The sequence below is a fragment of the Equus quagga genome, chromosome 13 (genome assembly GCF_021613505.1).
Source record: "Equus quagga isolate Etosha38 chromosome 13, UCLA_HA_Equagga_1.0, whole genome shotgun sequence".
Lineage (NCBI taxonomy): Eukaryota > Metazoa > Chordata > Mammalia > Perissodactyla > Equidae > Equus > Equus quagga.
This window is the reverse complement of record NC_060279.1, coordinates 54,101,795-54,116,341: the sequence shown is the minus strand read 5'-3', so window position 1 is coordinate 54,116,341 and position 14,547 is coordinate 54,101,795. Positions and strand designations below refer to the sequence as shown.

At 61.9% G+C, this 14,547-nt stretch overlaps 1 protein-coding gene across 1 annotated transcript in view; it reads right to left on the bottom strand.

Annotated features, from left to right (window-relative positions):
* Positions 1 to 14,541, bottom strand: part of MMP15 (matrix metallopeptidase 15) — a 19,833-nt gene extending 5,292 nt beyond the window's left edge. Inside the window, exons 1-5 of the mRNA XM_046683685.1 lie at positions 14,325 to 14,541; positions 3,583 to 3,731; positions 2,792 to 2,920; positions 1,297 to 1,604; positions 821 to 982 (exon numbers count right to left, since the gene is read on the bottom strand). Coding sequence (XP_046539641.1) covers positions 821 to 982; positions 1,297 to 1,604; positions 2,792 to 2,920; positions 3,583 to 3,731; positions 14,325 to 14,486 — 910 coding nt within the window. The 5' untranslated portion in view covers positions 14,487 to 14,541. The remainder of the gene's footprint in view (positions 1 to 820; positions 983 to 1,296; positions 1,605 to 2,791; positions 2,921 to 3,582; positions 3,732 to 14,324) is intronic.
* Between the last annotated feature and the right edge of the window lie 6 nt (positions 14,542 to 14,547).

Here is a 14,547-nt window from a genome sequence, read left to right as displayed (position 1 = left end):
CTCCCCACACCTGCCCTCACCCTCAGGGGGACCTCCATCCTCCTCCATACAGTCCCCTCCCCACACCTGCCCTCACCCTCGGGGGACCTCCATCCTTCTCCAACAGGCCCCTCCTTGACCGCCCCACACTGGGCTTGGGTCCCTGCGCTCTGATGCTGCCCCTGGCTCCACTTCCCTTGGGGACGGTCCCCTCAGGATGCCAGCCTCCTCCGGGGAGACTCCGGGAGGCAGTGGACATTCACAGAGGAAAGAATACAGTTCTGCGAACTCTGTCCAGTGCCCATCAGGTTACCAGGTCACTGGGGATACAGTGAGGGAGTGTCTGTCATGTGCCCACCAGTGCCTGACCCACTGAACTGGCCCTCGCCACTGGAGGCTTTCTCAGCTAGGGCCTGGGAGGGCGGTGCCACCTGCCTCAAAGCCACTGGGAAGTGAGAGATGGACAACACTCAGTGGAGAGTGCAGACAGGCTTGGGCTAGGAGCAACAGTGGGAGGAACGGGGTCCTGGGACCCCAGGGGCACCCGCGGTCTAATAAGAGTATCACTGAGGCTGAGGAGGAAAGGGGGTCAGTGAGGGTCTGCTGAGCCACCACGAGGGCTCTGGGTGCGGGCCCTGGGCAAGGGCCAGGCCCTGGCTGTGATTTCTAGCACCACCAGTTACTCCCTGAGTGATACGGACAGGTCACTAATCGTCTCTGGGCATCAGTTTCCACATCTACAAAATGGGGACTGCAGTGGTACCCATGCCTCGTGGGGTGGAGCTGAGAGCAAGCGTGCAGAGCCCCCCCCTCCCCCCCAGCTGCCTGCGCCACCGCTCACCGTAGAGCTGCTGGATGCCCCGGAGGTCGTCCTCAGGCAGCTGGAAGTTGTCGGTGTCCATCCACTGGTAGAAGGGCGCCATGATGGCGCTAGGGTTGCTCGAGTGCTCCAGCCCCAGCGCGTGGCCCAGCTCATGCACTGCTACCAGGAAGAGGCTGTTCCCTGCAGGGAGGCAGCAGCATTGTCAGCCCTGGCCTAGCCCGGGACCTGGCCCCCCCAAATGCTGTGGGCTGAGGCTGCCAGAGAGCCTGCCCTTGCTTCACTCTTCGAAGAGGCTGAGCTGCTCTGACTTCTGGGCCTCTAAGTGCCCCGTCTGAGAAATGGGTACAATGATACCTTCTCTTCCCTACCACCCCTCGGAGATCACGGGACAACAGAGAGCAAGTGCCGTGCTGCAGAGGACGGCACAGGGGAGGCTCTCCCCTCCTAGCCCTGGGGCTCTGGCTCTGCCCCCCGCCCCGGCCAGCTGTCCTCACCGTGCAGGTCAGTGCTGGAGAAGGTCCAGGGCTCGTCGGCATCGAAATGGGTATCCCCACCCAGCCCAGGGCCAGGGAAATAGGCGTGGGCCAGAAAGCCACCCGTGCCATCAAACGGTGAGCTGTCGCCGTGGAAGCCAGAGGCGAAGAGTACCATGATGTCGGCCTCCTTCTGCCGCCGCAGCCGGATGTCCTCGTAGGGCACCTCCTGGAAGACCAGGGGAGTGGCCTGCTCCCACACTTGGAAGGCCCTGCGCACCGCCTCCAGCGAGTGGTACCAGCCCAGCTTCTCCGTGTAGTTCTGGATGCTGCAGGGGGACACGGACACGTGTGAGTGAGCCCCAGGCCTGGGCTCCCGTCCACCTCCATCACCCACCGGGCTGGGCACAGGGGCACATGGTCCCAAGGAACGCGCACAAGATCCAAGCGGGTTCACGGACAGTGCCCGTCAACACTGACCCTTAGTTTACTCTGCGGTGAGTTCGAACAAGAGAACTAAGCTGTCAAACCCAGGAGTTCATTAGGCTGTCACCGAATAAAGTTGCACTGTGCCAAATAAGCTTATTTTAAGTAAGAAAAGCATTAAATAAATGCATAGGTGATACGTAGCCAAGAGAAAGACCTAGAAAGTGGGATGCAAATGCCTGAGGTTCAGGAAACAGAAGCCAAGTGGTTCTGAATGTTGGGCTCCAGGGTCAGGCCGACCCGAGTTCAAGACCGGGCTCTAACGTTATCTGTGTGGCCTTGGGCAAGTGACTTCAGTGTCTCTGAGCTTTAGTTTCTCCATCTGTAAAATGGGAAAAGGAGGGCAGCGCTTTCCTCATGGGGCCTCTGCGAGGATTAAATGTGTGACTGAGCCTGGGCGTGATAAAAGCTTGAGGAGGCCTGTTCTCAGACGTATAAATCAGACTGAGCTTCTGTGTGCTGGACAGAGCTCCACGACAGCGGCTGGACCGCAAGTCACCCTGGGGGCCTGGGGTCTCCGTGGCTGCGGGAGCTGCTCTTCCTGGAGAGATGGAGCTCGGGTGGGGCCCTGGCTGGACGGGAACAGAAAGGGGAGCCCTTGGGGACCACCACATGGCTAGGGGCTCAGAGGGGCTTCTTGCCCAAGGACTCAGCAGAGAGCAGGAGGGTCACTGAGCCAGGGTTTCTGCAGGTGACTTGCTACCTGTTCGGCTCACAGATGCAGATGCTGGCATCCCACCTGGAGGACCCAGCTCTGAGCTTTGGGGGGCCCCAGCGTGTCCTGGGGCAGGAGCCCCTCTGGGCCCTGGGCTGCTGGCAGGCAGGGGCAGGGAGGGGAGGAGGACAGAGCAGAAGCAGCCCCCAGGGTCCCAACCTCCTCTGGAGGGAAGCCGCCTGGGCTGTGGGGCCCACCTCGGCGCGTGGGAGCCGGGCAGACTGTCCATGCCAGACCCTGGGAGTGGGCTGCTGGGAAAGGAAGCCCTCCAGACGAGCCCCCGGGAAGGACGGCCTGCAGGCAGCCGGGCCCTACCTGAAGGTCAGGTGGTGGCTGCTCCACTTCCTGCCAGTGAGGGCATAGCGCCGTCGCCGCCGCCGCAGGTTGGCCTTTACGCGCACCCCGAACTGGTCTGGCACCCCGCAGCGGGGCCGCTTCATCCACCTGGGGCGCAGAGCAGGCGGTGAGCACACGCCTCCCTCAGCACCCTGCTCCTGCCTGTGCTGGGTTGGCCTCCTCCAGGCCCCTCCTGCCTCTGCCCCTTGGATGAGTGTGTGGGGTGGGGGAGACTCTCTGAGCTGCAATCTCCTCATCAAGAAAACAGGTACAAGGATCTGGTACCAAAAGACTGAGCGCCCAGTAGCGGCTCTGCCGAGCTGAGACCCCTCTCACCAGTGTCACCCAGGAATGGGAGAGTGACTCCTGAGGCCCCCCCGTCCTTGGCACGTTATGCAGTGTGCACGCTTATCAAGGACGTGGCCTTGGGTCACATCCCCTCTGTCAGGTTCAGAACAAGGCCAGCTAGGATGTCCCATCCAGGGTATGTGTGCTGCACCTCTCCACTCCCATGCCTGTGGCAGACATCACTAATCAACCCTCTGTGCCTTGTGGCCAAGCCAAGATTCAGCCTCAGGAGCTCTCTCAACACAAGGCTTTCAGCAGCGACTCCTAACCAATCAGAGCTAGCATGGGGGACTGAACCATCTGCCATCTCTTATCTGGGCCCCTTTTTTCTGGAGACTCCACATGCCAAGCCCTCGTCAGAGCAGGCCAGGCAGAGGGCAGGTGCCAGCGAGGTATGGGAAGGGCCCGACGGAGGGACTCACGCCTTGGTCTCTTCATCCAGCACGCCAGTGACAGGGATCCCATAGAAGCGCTGCATCTCGGCGAGGGCAGAGGCCAGGATCTGGGCGGAGCGCAGGGTGGACATGTGGCGGCTAGGCTGGGGCAGGTAGCCATAGAGCCGCAGCCAGTTCTGCAAAGGAGAGGCCATGCCATGGTCAGCAGGACCCGGCACAGCCACCTCCGTGCAGGACAGCCTGCGCCATGCCACCTCCATCGGGTCAGAGCTGCACCTCCTCCTGCCTCAGCTCTCACCCCTCATTCCTCCCATCCACCCGAGCCCTGCACCTTCTGCCTCAGGGCCTTTGCACTTGCTGTTTGCTGCCCAGAGTGTTCTCCCCTAGACATCCATCCTCATTTTCTTCGGGCCCACCTCTGGCCAGGGGATCTGAGTCAGGAACCCGTTTACCAGCTAGGTGAGCAAGACCTAGGCTCATCAGTCTCAGGCCAGAAGGGACCTCAAGGCCATCAAGTCCAACTACCTCACTGGAGCCTCTGCCCACCCTCTGCTTCAACCTCACCTTGAGGGAGGGGTGTTCTATGACAATGCTATGTAAAAAAGACCCCCCCCCCGCAACCTGCTGTACCCTGCACTCCCTCCCCTCCTTTCCTGCACTTGTCACCATCCGACACACAGTGTGTTTCACTTGGGTGTTATTTATCCTTTGTCTTCCCCCTTTAGGACAGAAGCTGTGTCCATGAGGACCATCCACAGTAGCTGTCCTTATTACTGCACTGGCTCCTCCTGGCTGGGCCCCCTCCCACGCCAGGCCGACTACTGGGGACCCTAAGGGGTTCAAAACCTCTTGAGGCCTAACCAAGCAGGAAAACCATCCCCTTCACACTGCTCTCCAACAGACCCTAAATCTCCTGGAAAGAGAGCAGATGGGTTCGGACAGCCCACCCAGGGCCGAGAGGGCGGGACAGGAGGCCTGAGGTCCAGTCCCTGCTTTGTCACAGACTCTCTGTTCTCTCTGGCCTGTTTCCTCGACTGCAAAACAGGGAAGGATGGGGCTTCTGGGGGGTGCGATTTGAGCAAGACAGCCCTGGGAACAGCAGCCGGGGCACAGTGAGGGTGCCGTCCGCTTCCAGAGCTTGTTGACCAGGTCTCCTCATCCATCCATCCACCTGCCCACCCTCCTACTAAATGCTCCTGGGCGCCCCCTCTGTGCCAGCCGCCATGCCAGCTGGAGGCTGTGGAGGACCACGGCTGGGGGGCCTGACCTCCCTGGGGAGACTCGGTGCACCCAGAGGAATGCACACCTGCGAGTCTGCAAGCAGATGAGACCGTGAACGGGAGGGGACCTGAGGGGCTGCTCTCCGAGGCTTGGGAAGGGGAGGCCTGTGCATCATGGCTCCACCAGGCAGGATGGTGGCCAGATGTGGTGGCTGCTCTGGACGGACAGCCACGTGTCAGCCGGCCAGGGCCACGCCCACACTTGTCTGCCACCAGTGTCACATCCAGCTCCTCAGGTACTTGCTCCCCCAGTGCCATCTGCCAGCCCAGCCCTGGTACCCGGCCAGGCCCCCGGTGGGGACAGGATGCCCACAGAGCCTGGCCCAGCAGTGCCCAGGCTGCCTTGGGAAGGAGCGGCTTTCTGAGCCAAAGAAGCTGCCAGAGCCGGAGACAGGACGCCCAGGCACGGCCTCCGAGCCTCGCAGGGCCCAGGGAAACAGCCAGAGAACAAGGAGGCCGAGGCACGGAGCTGAGAAACAACCCTCGGCTCTGGTGACAGAGTGGGGACAAATCCCGGCCCAGCCACTTCTGAGGTGTGGCCTCCCCGTGCCTCAGTCCGCCATCAGTGAAAGGGGTTGTGTTAGGACCTGCTCGTCTCCTCGGCATCGGGGAGGGTTTCACGGGGAGTCCACACTGGCGTTCCGCCTTGTCCTGGGCAGGGGAGAGCGCTGAGCGGGTGTATGATGGATGAGGCTGGGGCCTGTCTGGCTGTGCCCCGAGCAGCTGTCTTGACCTCTACTAAGGGGGCTGAGCGCTGGGCAGCCTCAGGTGAGAGCAGGGCAGCTGGGGGAGGTGGGAGCCCTGGTGGCCTCCCCCACTGACCCCCTCACCCCTCTGGTCCAAGGCTCCTTCCTCAGCTCCACCAGATGCTGGCAGCATCCTGGGCACCCTCCCTGTTCTTCCCAGGCACAGAACACCTTTCCTGAAGCTCTGTATATGGAAGGGCGGGGGTGGGGGGCAGATGTTGACCACCCTTAATTAAGGACATGGTTTTCCTGAAGAAGCTTGGAGACATCTAGAAGGCAAGGTCATGATGCTCTAAAAGTGAAAGGAATCCAGCCGGAGTCAGGGGAGGTGTGCGGCCGCCTGCTGACAGATGAGGGCACCTCCACATCACCTATTTGCATAAGGTAAAAATATCTCAGGGAGCGCAATCACAGGCCACCAAGGGGCTGATTAGCGGTGTCTGCAGAGTGACAGGAAGGCAGGGCGGGGAGGCTCGGGCTGGGGCCCTGGGGAGGGCAGGGGGGAGCTAGACATATGTGCAGCGAGGAGCTCGAGAGCCCAGCGGAGCGCAGGAGGCAGAGGGGCCCCTCCATCCCAGGGGCAGCTCAGGGGCTGACGGGAAGGTCCCAAGGGTGCCTGTGGACCCTCCTTCACACAGGCAAGTCCCCTGCAAGTCCCAGGGAAGCCAGGAATCTCCAACTCAGTATCAGTCAAGCCTTGAACTCTCAGCCTCCTGGTGACAAACGCCTCGGGGACATTGCCAGGGTGAGAAGCCCAAGCTGAGGACCCATGGCATGGGTGGCCTTGGCCCAGAGCAGCCGAGCCCCAGATGACAAGGCGAAGAAGCTGACGGAGGCTGCCTGACCGGCAGACTCGTGCTCGGGGCTGAATGCCAAGTGCCAGTCCACCTGCTGGGCGGCGGTGGACACCACCCGTGGGGCTGTGGGCTTTTCCTCTCCCCAGGGTCCGGGTCTTGCCACCCTACTTGCTAAGTGTGACAAGCCTGGGAGGTGAGGCCATGGAGGGAGAAGACAGCCTGGGACAGGGGTGAACAGGTGCATGGCAGGTGCTGCTGCCCCCGGTGAGGAGGGGCAGCTTGCTGAGGTGCTCTGTGCCATGGGACAAAAGTGAGAGCGACCCCCAAGGTCATGACCGACCTCCGGGTCTCACAGTGGGGGAGGGGCTGTGTCCAAGCCCCTGCTGCTCCTACTGCTGGCTGCAGACTGTCCCTTACATAAGGGGCCTCGTTCTCTTCCCTGTCACCTTGAGTCTCACAGGTGGGGTGAGCCAAGCAGGTGAAGCTGCTCTCTCCAGTGGGGAAACAGAGGCTCGGGGAGGTCAGTAAGTGGCAGAGTAGGGGGACCTCCTCCCTGAGGGCCACTGTCCAGTGGGAGGTAGGGAGGGTTCTGAAGGGGTTCTGGGGTCATGAGCCCCTCCTCCCTGTGGCCCAGGGTGGGAGGCTTGCTGCAGGAGACCCCACCCACCCTGGTTCTCTCAGTCAGTTCTTTCTCGAGCTCCAGATCCCATTGCATAAGTGTGCATAGAGGCTTCAGGTGAGTGGCTGGCCCAGGCAAGGAGATGTGGGGCCACCAGGAGTCTGAGGGGAGAATGCGGGCCCCCTGACCCTCCAGGCTATAAAACACAGCAGCTGAGGGCTGAGATTCTGCCAGAGGTCAGGCCATCCATTCTCATCATCCCACTCAATGCCCACCAGTACCTCTGAAAGGTAAATATGTTGCCATCCGCATTATACAGAGGGCGAGGTTCAGAGAGGATGAGTGGACCAACCAGGGTCACACAGCTGGTCTGGGCTAGAATTGGAACTAGTAGGCAGTGCTACTGGACCAGGCTGTTTGTGAAGGAGCACGAGCTCCCCTTGGCCTGAGGCTGAGGACACTGGGCTCAGGTCCTTCTCAGGAACAGTGCCCGGCACAGCACCGGGGGAGGGCGTCTGATCCTCCCCACACCCCACATCTCTGACAGCGTCTGGGCACAGGGCCACGTCAGCTGGGCTGCCCCCCAGGACTGCTGAGACAACACCAAGGCAGGCCCACAGAGAGCATGTGTCTGAGAAGGAGCCGCCGCCAGATCAATACTGTGCATTAAGCAGCTGTGGGGGGTGGGGGTGGGGGCGAACTCCATGCTGCCACCACAGCCAGCCCCTCCAGCCAGCTCCCCGGGCTCAGATCAGTGGAGCTCCCTCCCCCACAGCCTTATCAGACCCCGTGCGATAAGGACAATCTCTGCTGGGCTCTGCTTTGCTTCTGTCGCCCACGGCTCTCTGCAGTCCAAGCAGACCCTGGCAGGGCTGCCAGCCAGGCACAAAAGGAATCTTGTTGGGCCTGCCGGTGATGGACCCGGACCCTTCATGGCCTTGTGAGGTCCTCACCGTGCCCATCTCCCGTGGCCTGGTCTGACGGCTCTTGGGAGCAGGCCAAGGCCTCGCCCGGCTCCGCACTCCCAGCCATGCTGGGCACAGAGCTGGGGCTGAATGGGATGCTGCATCCCGGAGCAGCCACAGACCCTGCACAGGCAGGGCACGCACTCCAGGCCCATCGGGCCCACCTCTGGCCAGGGGATCTGAGTCAGGAACCCGTTTACCAGCTAGGTGAGCAAGACCTAGGCTCATCAGTCTCAGGCCAGAAGGGACCTCAAGGCCATCAAGTCCAACTACCTCACTGGAGCCTCCACGGACCACAGCCAGGCCCAGGCCTCATCCAGTCTGCGCCCCTGCAGAGACAGGGCACCCCCTGCCACCGAGGTAGCCCATCCCGTCTTTGGGCAGCAATGCCTGTTAGAAAGCTCCTCCTCGGGCTGAGCAGAAACCTGCCACCCAGTGGCATCTGCCCCTTGGTCCTGACCGTCTGCATAGCAGGCCTCTGAGTAATGGAAGAGGGCTAGACAACTTCTCTGAGCCCCTGTCCCCTCCTTGCAAAACGGGGTCAAAACAATGGCTCCCCAGCTGCCCCCCAGGGATGAGAACACAGATGACACAACTAGCCCCAAGGCCGGTGAAGAGACAGGGCCCCAGGCCAGGCCACCCCGTCCTCGGTGGGGCATTTACTACATTTAGAGGCAGCATGGTCCATATCAGGCAGTTCTAGAGGAACACACTTGCTTTACTTGGGGCTCAAGTCTGCCCCCCACTATGGGAAAGGTGCAGGTGGGGCTCTGGGTGGCGAGGAGGGCGGGCAGGGTGGGGGAGGGCCAGCCGGGAAGCAGGAAGTAGACGTCCTGGAGATCCTACCACTTCTTTACCCTGCGGCCTCCCAGCCTGCCCCGGCACTCCTCAACCTGGAGGACAAAAGAGACGGGCCTTCTGGCCAGTGGGCAGGCTGAACAGAGCCCTGATTGCTTGTGGTTTCAAGGCTGGCTTGGGGCCAGGCCTTGGGGCCTCACCTGGAAACCCCCGTGTAGGTATCGTCTCCTAGATGGGGCTGTCCATGGGCAGAGCCTGCGGGGTTGGAGAGGCGGAGGCGAGGGCTCCAGGCTTCCCAGGCAGCTCCGGCCCCAGCTCCATGGCCTCCTTCCCCTGGGCTCAGGCCCAGTCCTGGTGGCACTTTCACAGGACGGCACCCGGCCTCTGACCTGCAGCCTTTAACCCAGCAGCACAGGGGCTGGGAGCTCAGGCTCCAAGCCAGACTGACTGGGTTCAAATTCCAGCTCTGCCACCCCTGCCTGGGGAATCTGGGCTAATTTCTCTCTCCTAACAGCCTCAGTTTCCTCTTCTGCACAACGGGGTTAATGATGGTACCTACACTTACAGGGTTACTACCAGGATTAAATGTGAAAATGCTTACACCCTGAGGCCATGCCCAGGACAGAAGTGAATATGTTGAAGGTGCTCAAAGAGAACATGTGACCCTCAGTGGTCCCCATGTGAGGGACGCTGGGCACGGTGTTCAGCATTTCACATGTAAACGCACTGAATCTCCCCAAGAATTCCACCCAGTAGATACCATCACTATTCTTATTTTGCAGATAAGGAAACTGAGGCTCAGGTTCCAGACTTGCCCAACAGCAAATGCCACTTTCTTCTCACTGTCACAGTCTTGCCACCATTTTGCAAGCACTTCCTATGTACCAGGCGCCATGCTCATAAATGCTGGTCATGAAGTTGAGCTCTCCCCCTTCCAGGGTGGTGGTCACTCCCGGGAGAAGAACGAGGTGGCGCCCAGGGCCAAGGGCTAGTCCTGGAGAGCTGATCCAGACCCTGGCCTCCAGGCTCCACCATCAGATAGCAGGAGGATGTGGGGCATCTCCAAGGGCCAGCTAATGGCTGGGACCCAGGTCCTCATCTGTCTGTCCAGATACTGAGTTGGGTTGAGTTGGGTCTTCTTGCTCATTTCCTGCTGTTTCCAAGAGGGAATGAGATCTGGCAAGAGGCGTCCCTCTGTCTCTCTGATCCAGGCCCAGGTCGCACAGCTCTGCTGCTCTTGCTGCAAAATCTGTGCTACTTCCCCCGAAGGGTCCAGACATCCCCGGAACCAGTGTTCTGGGGAGCGGCCTCATGCAAGCCTAACTGCGGGGGCTTGTCCAGCCAGAAGGAGCCTGTTGTGTACCACAGGCCTGGGACGTTCAGCCACTTTCAGGGTCCCAGGTCCTCACATGCATCAGTGGTGTCCTCCCAGGATGCTCGTTGTGATAGAGAAGGACCCAAGCAGAGAGTCCCCAAGCCATCTCTGCTTCTGCTGACTCACAGAACACAGCTCCATGCCCAAGGCAGAGTTGGCCACAGGGCTTGGAGGGTGGCCGGCTGTGTGAGCCACGTAAATCTTGGGACGATACTGAAGATGCCATTTGTCTTAGTCCATCTGTGCTGCTGTAACAAAAATACCATAAGCTGGGTTGCTTATAACAACAAACATTTGTTTCTCACAGTTCTGGAGGCTAGAAGTCCAAGGTCAGGGTGACAGCACGGTCAGCTTTTGGTGAAGGCCCTCTTCGTGGCTGCAGACTGCTGACGTCTTGCAGTCTTCCCACGGCGGAAGAGGCAGGGGAGCCTCCCCGGGCAGCTGTTATAAGGGCACCAATGGCCCTCGTGACATAATCACCTCCCAAAGGCCCCCCTCCAAACAGCATCACCTTGGGAGTTAGGCTTCAACATCGGAATTTTCGGGGGACACAAACATTCCGTCTATGGCACCGCCTTTAATCTGAGCTGGGAAGCAGCAGCCACCACAGCTGGCCTCAGGCTGAAGTCAAGTTCCCAGCTGGGCAGAGGTGACGATGGCAGGGAACAAGTGGATCAAGCGACAAAGGGGCATGGGGGAGGAGCCAGAACCCAGGGCCTGGCAGGGAGGGCAGCACTGGCACTCTGAGTTGGCGTCAGAGGCCCTGGGCAGCGTTGAAGGGATTTCGGAGGAAGTCTTCTTTGGGGGTCTGTGTGTGTTTCTATGTTGTCTGCTTCCCACCCTCCTTGGGGCGGCGCAAAGGCAGGCGTTGCACCCAGGGGTGAGCGTGGGCAGGTGGGACAGATACAGGGTTCAGACAAGGAGCACACACTGGGCTCTTCTCTGCAAGGAGGCAGCTGACTGACCGGACCCCAGGGCAGCCCCAACGCAGGGACCTGGCAAAGGGCACAGCCCAATCACATCAGGGGTCCCCGGGTGCACTGCCAGCCCAGTTTTCTCTGGGTTTTGAAACAGCGTATGGAGAGAGGTGGTTTGTTAGTAAGAGGAGAACAGACTAAAAGCAGAGATGGGAGGGAGGAGAGAAGATTCTGCTTCTGTGGGCTCCCACGACAAGGCCATCCCATTACCCCTTCTCCTCGAGGGTGGGCACGGGGCCTCTGTGGTTTCTGCTCCATATTTAAGAAAGAGCATTAATAAAGAGTGCACCAGTGGGGCCCCCAGGAGCCAGCATGGAAGCTCGGCAGAGAGGGGAGCACAGGAAGCCCGGGGCTGTGGCTCACCAGTCAGACCTGAAAGTCAAAACCAGAATTCAGGCTGACCCTCACCCCTCGTTTTGCTCATCCTGCTCAGCTGCCAGGTAGGGGCAAGGAAGATATGCAGGAATCTGCTCAGGGAAGGTAGGTGTGTCTGCGCTTTAGTGGCAGTGGTGCCACACCTGTGAACTCTGGCAGCCTGAGTCACCTCCAGGGGCGGGAAGGGCTGAGGGCCCGAAGTTGTTCCTGGGAGAAGGGGGTGGGGAGGAGGAGGAAGAGACCAGAGCTTCTCTTGTGAAAACCAATGGCACGTAAGTGGGCTAGGTGCTGTGGCCAGAGAGAACAGGATGGAGATCTGAAGGGGGGCCCAGACGCTCAGGCCAGGGAGGCAGGAGCTACAGCTGGCACCTCCGTCAGGAGGGGCTCGGGTCCATGCAGGGGAGGGGGCCTCCAGTCCAGGATGGCTGGAGCCCGGGCCCTGACATCCAAGGGAAGGAGTGAGACAGGGCAGAGTAGCTCAGTGGTAGCTTCCCCAAGGAAGAGAGCCTTCTCCGCGCTGGGGCCTGGCAGGCTGCAGGGGCCTGGCAGGCTGCAGGTGTCTGCCGGCTCCGGCCGCATGCAGGACTCCCCAGCTCCTTAGTGACGAAACTCCTGTGCTTCCTGCCCTGCGAGGGAGGGGGCGGGGCAGGGGCTGGCCTTGGCTCCATCACCAAGCTGCTCAGAGAAGGTCCCATGACCTGAGGTCTGGAGCTGTGGGGATTCAGGGAGGGAGGATCCCTGGACTCAGGGTGCAAGCCAGGCCCAGGAGGCTCTGAGGCTGGTCTTCGGGGACAGTTCTCCCACAGCCTCCTGGCAAATGGGCTGGCTCCTGAAGCCACTGGACTCTGGGCCCACATCCAGCCAGACTTGATGGGACTCCAAGAAACAGCCTGTACCCCAAAGCCAACCCTAGGATCTGGGCAGCCCACCTTCTCTAGCCCTCCACCTACCTTGGCTTCCAGCATTCAAGGGTTCCCTGAACCTTCCAGAGTCTCCTGCAGCAGCAGCCCAACCTGAGCTTTACCCCAGAAGAGGGGCTGCAGGTCAGTCACAGATTCTCCAGCCAGTGCCACCACAGGCTGAGGGCCAGGGTCTGTGGCCCCAGTGCTGGCCCTGGGCCTAAGGGGACTCCCTCAGCTGGGAGAGGAGGAGGATGGAGGAGCAGAAGCCAAGGAAAGAGAGAATGAAGCCCCTCAGACCACAGGTCCCGGCGGCCCAGCTCCCAGCCATCTATCTATGATGCTGATTCACAATGCATGGCCACCAAATTCCAATTTGGTCGGTAATTGCTTCCTGTGCAGAGATGCGACTCCTAAAGAGATTATAAACTCCTCCAGGGTGGGTCTGTGACTTGCAATTCTTTGGTACTCCACTCCAGAGAGTGGCAGGTGGGCACAAACAGCCCTCTCTGCCCAGTACCTGGATGGCAGGCTGAGGGGCGATCTCCACCAGCAGGCGCCCCCTGTAAGCCCCTGCCTGCCTGTGTGAATGGGGCGGGGACAGCAGGACCAGGCAGGGGCTGGGCTCCTACTCTGCCTCCTGCCAGGGCCTGGCTGCCTGCAGCTTTCCCTGGCCAGGCCAGGCAGGGAGGGCAGGGCAGGTGGGGAGCTGGCTGGGAGGTGTAACTTGAGCCGGGAGGAATTCCCTGCCCTTCCTCCATGCTTTTATTAAAGTAGGGCGGGGAAGGGCAGGCTTCCATCGGAAAAATCTCCCAGGCAGCCGGGGAGGTGGGGAAGCCGCCGAAGCCGCCGGGGGCTGGGAGGGAGCACCGGCAGGCTGCAAATAGAAACGGCACTCAGGCCCGCAGCCCAGGCGGCAGGAGGCTCCAGGCCGGCCCAAGGGCACCGAGGCCCGAGCCTACGCGGGCGGGCGCAGAAGCGAGGGTCCTCCTACCTCCCCGCCCAATCCCCTCCTCTCCTAGTCCGGAGCAGGGTCTTAGAAGTCGGGAAAGAACGGACCCCGCTTTTGCTCTGGGGCCACGGAGCTGGTGCCCTTACTATCCCTGCCCCGGAGGACGGCGCTAGGCGACCCCATGGAGCCGGGGGAGCTGGCTGGACCCAGCTCTGCGCCAGGAGGCCGGGCCTGACCACCCGAGGGACCCATCCAGGGATGGGGCCCCGTGGGGATGTCAGGCGGGCTCCTGGTGAAAAGATGTTCGGAGTCCGCCCTCTCCGACCCGGGCCTGGGCGTAGGGGCGCTGGAGGGAGGAAGCGCTGGGGTAGACGGGGTCTCTCTCTTGGACCCCACCTGGCCGTGGCGCGGCTTCCGCGCAGGAGCCCAAGAAAGTCGCCAAAGCGCCCCCGCAGCCCAAGTCTGCTGCCTCGGAGGTTCGCACTCCTTCCTCCTATCCGGGCCCGCCGCGCGCGACTCAGTGTCACCCAGACCGGAGGTTACCTAGGCGGTAGTGCTGCCTGCTCCGCCCGAGGTGCCCCAGGGCAGCCCCCTCCCCACTCGCAAAGAACGCCACGGCGCGCCCGCAGGTCTCTCGAGGAATCAGCCGCCCGGGAGGGAGGGAAGGAGGAGAGAAGGGGCTGGGGACGGCAGAAGAGGCTCCCGGGAGGCGGTCTGGGGCGCATCAGTGCTCAGGGCAGGGCTGTAGCGGTGGAGAGGGGGCGCGAGCCCCACGCCCTCCAGGGTTTTGGAAGAGGTGCGCCGCAGAGGGCGAGCTGGGGAGGGGCAGCTGGCCCGGTCCCCTTTCTTCCCCGCCCCCATCTCCGGGACAGGGTCCTGCCTCCGGGCCCCCCACCTCCCAGCCTCAGGCTGCGGGCGTGGCTGCCTCCCCACCCCACCCCCAAGGGCCCCAGCCCGCGGCGCCGGGCCTGGGTGGGGGTCCTTACCTCCGCTTTGACTTCTGCGTCCTCCGCCGCCGCGCCGCGGCCCAGGCAGCCCAGAAGCACCAGCAGCAGCGGCAGCATTCGCGGCCGCGCCGCCGCCTCCCGGCCGCCGAGGAGGCTGCCCGCCCGGCCCGGCCGTGCGAGCGCGCTCCGGTCGCTGCCCATGCTCTCGGCGCCCAGCCCGGCCCGGGGCGCTGCACGCGGGGCTCGCCCGCCCGCCGGCGCC